Source organism: Berghia stephanieae, chromosome 7, assembly GCF_034508935.2.
Source record: "Berghia stephanieae isolate SIO BIC M18660-M18661 chromosome 7, UCSD_Bste_1.3, whole genome shotgun sequence".
NCBI lineage: Eukaryota > Metazoa > Mollusca > Gastropoda > Nudibranchia > Aeolidiidae > Berghia > Berghia stephanieae.
Genome location: NC_088366.1, coordinates 19,049,226 through 19,056,725, shown reverse-complemented (window position 1 = coordinate 19,056,725; position 7,500 = coordinate 19,049,226). Strand labels below are relative to the sequence as shown.

General features: G+C 33.1%; 1 protein-coding gene across 1 annotated transcript in view; it reads left to right on the top strand.

Moving 5' to 3' along the window:
* LOC144976843 (uncharacterized) overlaps positions 1-2,862 on the top strand; it is an 8,909-nt gene extending 6,047 nt beyond the window's left edge. The window contains exon 2 of the mRNA XM_078921351.1: positions 245-2,862. Coding sequence (XP_078777477.1) covers positions 263-1,273 — 1,011 coding nt within the window. The 5' untranslated portion in view covers positions 245-262 and the 3' untranslated portion in view covers positions 1,274-2,862. The remainder of the gene's footprint in view (positions 1-244) is intronic.
* The last annotated feature ends 4,638 nt before the right edge of the window (positions 2,863-7,500 follow it).

The following is a 7,500-nucleotide window of genomic DNA, read 5'->3' as shown; positions in this document are numbered from 1 at the left end:
TGAGCACGTTTAGTGGATATTGCGCTCTATAAAGGCTCAATTTTTTAAAAAAATTATGTGAAAAGATATTTTTAAACAACAACATTGTTAAAAAAAAATAATAAGCAGTGCAATTGTTTTCAATAGTTGTAGTATTAGCAATACGTTATCTGGACGCAATTCTCAACAAATTTAATTTTAGAATATATTGTCAAATATTGATTTTATCTGTGTGCTGAAAATGTGGCATTTTAATTTTTTTCAGGCACTAATCTACTTTCACATGTGTCTTCAGTCTTATCAAAATTGGCTTGGAAGTTATAATTTTGAACGATGCGAAGTGATGGACATTCCCATGTGTCGAAGCATGCCATACAACATGACCATAATACCGAATGCTTTTGGATATGATCGACAAGAATTTGCCTCACAAGACATGGACGATTTCAAACATCTTATCGAAACTGGCTGCCACCCCCAACTCAGACATTTCTTGTGCACTCTTCTTGCACCTGTCTGCACCAGTGCACGTGAGCCTCTCCCTCCGTGCCGCGAGTTCTGCCAGGAGATAGAAAATGGGTGTAGTACTCTAATGCAAGAACTGTACTATCTTTCTGAGTGGCCGTATTATTTAAAGTGTCTACATTATCCAGAGATGGCAAATGCTTTATGCGTGTCAAAGCCCACAGATATCGTCGATTTCGTCACAACTGAATATCCATTATCACACACATATCAGAATGAAAATAATATTTCTACACAAACGACAATTTCCTCAATGAAGAACACTGGGCATGGTTTGGAAGCAATTACAGAAAACAATGACAAAAAACAACAAGAGAAAAATATTACTGAAAGAGAAGTGGGGTCTCTCAATACTACTGACGAAATCAACTCAGATAAACCAGGGGAGTGTGAGTCTATTCAAATTTCATTCTGTAAAGAGCATATTCCATACAACATGACCTTCACCCCTAATATTCTTGGACATATTTCGCAAAAAGATGCCGATCAAGATATCCAAAAATTCAAGGCCATTGTTGACTCGAAGTGTTACGAAGATTTCCGATTATTTCTTTGCACTATGTACGCACCTGTTTGCACTCGTTTGAAGCAGACAGTTCCTCCTTGTCATAGTTTGTGTAGACAATCAAAAAAACATTGCAGACGCCTGTTGAGAAAAATTCTGGGTATTCGGTGGAAGCAAGTATTTAACTGTAATCGATTTCCAAAAACTGGGGTGTGCATCGATTCGGAATCGAGCTTCCGTCCTCAAAGTTCATTCTGTGCCTAAATGGATTCAATTGCCTGATGTCACATCCACCCAGCAACCAGCAGCTTGGTTCTAAGCAAAGAAAATCGGCAGTTTTAATTATTCATGCTGGCAAGAACTTTTTCACATGTACTGTTATCAGAATATATGATAGTCAAAACATTGTCAGATTTATAATGTTTCTTTTTCCTGTAGATACACTTTTATGCTTATCGGAGAAGTATTTTATAAGGGCGTCCGCCATTGTTCCGATAGTTTGGAACCAGTTACTAGGTTACTATGCGTCATTACGAGATGGACAGTTGAAGCCTATTGAAACTATAAAAACAACGATCTCACCTTTACAGACGGAAATTCGACTCCTCCCAACCCCCCCCCCCCTTACACTTTCCCTTGTGATCTCATTCCGTAAACTTTGTCGGGTGAGTCGTTCAAAAACTGAATTGAAAACTGAACTGATTCTCAATTAACTAGAATTAATAAGTTACTTTTCCTTTTTTTTATCCATGGTGTCAAGCTAGTGTGGTGGGAATAAATTTAATAAAGAAAATTGAGAGAAAAGTAATATTGAACAGAATCTTTGAAATTAAATCAATTTAAAATTTGATAAAATTTAATAACTTACTGGTCTCAATGAAGGCAATTATTTAAAGCCAATTACTATTAGCTAAGCATACACACATAAATTTCAATTTTAAGCACACCGGTAACACATAATACCGTTATGAAAAGATGGTCACAGCTATGCACTGAACACCCTTATACTTGTTTTTCTAAAGTATTCATGCCAATAATTAAACCCCCTGCTCACACTTTCTTGTTAAACTCCAAGTGACAACTGATTGAAGCAATGCGTCATAAATATCATTTGAAAGTATTAGTTTATCATCAATTTTCGACAAATTAGAAACCTGAACAAGTGTGAACAACTCAAATTTCATCGTCTTCGTCCCTTCGTGTTCAATGTATTTGTGTTGTCTGATGCAATCGAGGGTTCACAGCGTTAAACGCGTACCCTTGTGAATAATATAGTTATTAAAATTGTCCCAACTACCGGGAGCCTCTGTAGTGTAATGGTACCACGTCTGATTGGTAATCAGAAGGTCTGGGGTTCGATCTCTAATCGAGGTTGACTGATTTTTTTTTGTGATGTCTTTATTTTCTTGTATTTTTATTTCTTGCTTTGTCTGGCACCTCTCAAACACACTTTTTCAGTTCTTTATCTGACACCGGTGCCTTCTCCTTAATTTCTTAAATAAGAAATCGGAATATAATATTGAATAATCATCGGTTTATGAGTGCATCTTAAAAAATTATAAATACAAGTTTTAAAAAGGAATATTTACGTTTAGATACGTCTCATTCATCTTATAATGCAGTATGAATCATTTTTTAATGTTTCACAAATCATCAAAAACTTTCACATAGAATGAATCCTGAATAACGCTATTCGACTTACCAATTCACTCATTTTTGTGTCGTCTTAAACAATCACCCTGTGTATGCTAATCAATACATTATTCATCCTTTTCTTTAGTTGTTTTTTTTATTTATTTCAAAGAATACTATTATAAAATGATTTATTAGATAAATTTTAAACTGTTATATTATCTAGTTGCATTACTGAACTTTTTTCGCCCTTTTAAAAGAAAACCCAGTCTTCCTTGAGTAGGGAAGAACCGGTACCTCTCTCCTTACCAGCTATTTTTAGAATTTCCCCGGAAAATTCACATCCAACCAACACAAAAATAGACTTTTCCTAATGAAACAAAAACAAGAAACAAGTGCATTCTATAAAGAATGTTGTTCAGCAAAATGATGCCTACAACATTGTTTAGTGTTTATAGCTCTAATCAAAGTATTTTTTTTCCATTTTGTGATATAAACACGAAATCAGAATGAGAAAATTGTCGGTTGGGTTGCATCGTAACGAATGTGACGATTTTTCTATTGTTGGTCAGGAGAGGATTAAGTGGTTTATGGATTCTACTCTACGTCCTACATATCTGCAGGTCTGACATCCGAACCCAATTATGGGCCTAGTTTAACAATGTTGTAATGGACAATTATGATTGGGTCATTTTTTGAGATTTCCATTACAGTAATGAGCCCATAAGGAATTGGGTTATCAGACCTGCAAATGAGTGCACGTCGATTCTAGTCCACTTATGAAAAAGTCGAGGAATCATAATTCGTATATTAATTTTTCTTTTTCTTCTCAACGCTGTGCCCCTATGTCGGAAAGAATTACACGCTGGATATTGCATTTATAACCACAAATTTGAATATGAAACTTGGTGTTAATTCCCATTCGTTGTGGTCAATCTTCATCACACGAAACTGCAACTATTTTGGATTGGATTGGATTGGATAGATACCACTTCTCAAATTAAAAATAATAATAATAATAATAATAATAATAATAATAATAATAATAATAATAAATAATAATAATAATAATAATAATAATAATATAATAATAATAATGATAATAATAATAATAATAATAATAATAATAATATTAATACTACTACTACTACTACTACTACTACTACTACTACTACTACTACTACTACTACTAATATAATAATATATAATAATAATAATAATAATAATAATAATAATAATAATAATAATAATAATAATAATAATAATAATAATATAATAATAATAATAATATATAATAATAATAAATAATAATAATAATAATAATAATAATAATAACAATTTTAAATAGGTAATTAAATTAATTAATTAATAAAGAGTAAATTCGTATTTTTTATCATTCTAATTCTAAATTCACATTTTGAAATCCCGTTCTTCTGACATAATCTCGTTTTGAGACAATGGATCACAGAATATTATATATGTGGTCCCGTACGTGAAAATGAGATTATATCGGATGATATCGAATGGCAATAAGGGAATGTACTGTTGGAATGAATAGCAATATGAAGTTTTAGACTAATTCAAATCATTAACTGTATGCATTGCACTAAAAACATTTTTTTTAAAATCCAAACAAATAAACAAACAAAAAACTAAACAAAAACAAATAACCCACAAACACTTTAAAATAAAAGTTAAATCCCCTTTATTCATCCCCAAGGGGAAATTTGTCTTTAGGTTATATTATCTCAATGGAAGACTGGAATGACCCAGGCGTCAGCCGCAGTGCAGCGCCTCAAAGTGTGCTAGGGCGAGGTGACTTGCTCGAGGCCACACAACGAGGCGAGTAGTCGAACTCGGTACCTTTTTGGGTACGAGGCAAAGACCGTACCGCTGAGCCGCGCTGCCGCCTTTATCCACGTTTCATAATTAACCTTGACAATAAATTCATTTTTGGGCATCAATTTCACTCCGACAAAATGTGACCCACCGTCTCAAAGAGGTATTATGTCGGTATGAATTATGTGCTGGAAAAATTGAAATTTCATCCAAATTCATGGAACTTGGGGTAAATTTTACTTCAGTATGAGGGAGAATGAAAACTATTTCAATTTCTTTCACTGCAAAAATGTCATAGATCGTAGCTATTTCTCATCATTGGGGTCACCGTTGACAGCGGAACTGTCTTTGCTTCGTACCCGAAAGGTTCTGAGTTCGATCACCCGACGCTGCGTTGTGTGGCTTTGAGCAAGTCACCTCGCCCTAGCTCAATATAAGGCGCTGTACTGCGGCTGACGCCTGGAGTATTCCAGTCTTCCCTTGGAATAGACCCTAGAGATAAAGTTCCCTTTTGGGATGAATAAAGGGAATTTTATTTTTATTAATTTTTTTTAACTTTATTTATTTGTTTCTGAATCTAATTTCGAATTCGCATTCATTGCGACTTAATACCATTTTGAGGCGATGGCCCATAAATATACTGTGTCAGAGAGAATGAGTCACATATTCCAGTGATACAAGTATAAACACCACATTTGTGACCCATCGTGTGAAGCGGTATTATGTCGCGATGGACTAGATGCTGGAAATTGAATATACAGACACAAATATGAAACTTGGGGTTATTTTATGTTCGCCAATGATGGAAAATAAATCCTGTTTCTTGCATTGCAATAAACTAGAAGGTCCTATTTCTTAGCAGCTTATTTACAATAAATTCAATTTTTGGAGTCCTATTAGTCCCGACATAATACCGTTTTGAAAGGTGGGTCACATTTTTCAATTTATGATATATATCTAGACTTATGACGTCTGCACATTTGCAAAAAGACGAATAGATAGCGTTTATTTCTCTTAGAGAATTTCACTGCATTGGCTCCATTAAGTACCAGTAAGATTGTTTTAATTTTTTTTTGGAATAAGAGAAATCACCTGGCCGCTTTACACAAGTTCAGTGGGTTTTTTTATTGTCGCAGAAATATGTAGACGCGGCCGCGTTATGGGGCGGCCGCTTTATGCAGTAACAAAAATAGAAGATATAAAACGATGATGAGCCAAAATACAGCTGGCCACCATAGCAGGTGGCTGCCTTATACAAATGGTCATGAGGACAAGCTCGACCGTTCTTCAATTTGAATGCTTTTGACATTACCTCACTCAATCATAGAGATTTTGCTACTTTTTAGAATTGGAAAAAATGTATTAAAATGAGCATGTGCATTTATATTATTATTCAACTACCATTAAATGTAAAAATGAAAAAAAAAATTAGCTTTGATACTACGCATATAATTTGTCTCAGAAAAATGTAATAAATAGGCATGGGGCAATATATATATATATATATATAATATATATATATATATAATATATATATATATATATATATATATTCGATGTTAGGGTTGAGTGAGCAAACCTTATTTTGGTTTGTTTGCAAACTCACTTAAGTTATAAAAGGAACAAACGGATCCCCAATTTTGGATCATCCCTTGGAATGTCCATATGCTTTACGCTTACTAGTGTATCACCACTATGGAAACAAACGGCAGACACCCAAGACTCCATCGTTGGTTCATTGCTAGGTGTGTGGTCTCTTCATATTTTGTTTAAACTCTCTATATACCTATCAATTTATCTTTCTATCCATCTATCTATATATCTATCTATCTATCTATCTATCTATCTATCTATCTATCTATCTATCTATCTATCTATCCATCCACAAATCTATCTATCTCTCTCTCTCTCTATCTATCTATCTATCTTCCTCTCTATCTGTCTATCTATCTTTCTATCTATCCATCCATTCATCCATATATCTATCTTTCTATCCATCTGCCTATCTATCCACCTATCTATTCATTTTTCTATCTATCTATCTATCTATCTATCTATCTATCTATCTATCTATCTATCTATCTATCTATCTATCTATATATCTATCTATCTATCTATCTATATTCCTCTCTATCTGTCTATCTATCTTTCCATCTATCCATCCATTCATCCATATATCTATCTATCTATCTATCCATCTGCCTATCTATCCAGCTATCTATTCATTTTTCTATCTATCTATCTATCTATCTATCTATCTATCTATCTATCTATATATCTATATATATATATATATATATATATATATATATATATATATATATATTTATCTAACTAACAATCTGGTTATCTCGCTTTATCTTTATCTCTCTTCATCTTCCTCTCCCCTCTCTCTCTCTCTCTCTCTCTCTCTCTCTCTCTCTCTCTCTCTCTCTCTCTCACACACACACACACACACGTTCTCTATAATTTCTCCCTGGCATTTAAAGTGCTTTTGATCATTTTTCATGCAATATCAACGCCTGCCCATGCTAATCAATTTTTCTGGTCTAATTAATCCTCGGGGAAACACACGTTATTTCGGCACATCTTGCTAATAGCCGACAATAATAGCTTTACAATCGAAAAAAACAACAAAACAATTAGTAAACAAACGAATGTGTCCCATCACTTCAAACCAGTCATATGTCGGGGTGAAATAGAGATTATATGTTGATGTAAAGCGCCTTAGAGCGATTTGATTAGAAATATTATAAATTCATTTACGATGTTATGGTTGTATTATTATTTATTATTATTATTATTATATTATTATTATTATTATTATTATTATTATTATTATTATTATTTATTATTTATTATTATAACAAAACAACATAACATATGGTATAGGGCAAAATAGGATAAAATCCCTTGATTGCCCTTAATATTAATAGTACTGCCATAAATCTATCGATTAAAGATTACAATAATGATACACGTGGTAAATATAGTATTTCAACTTAAATGTACTCACGTAT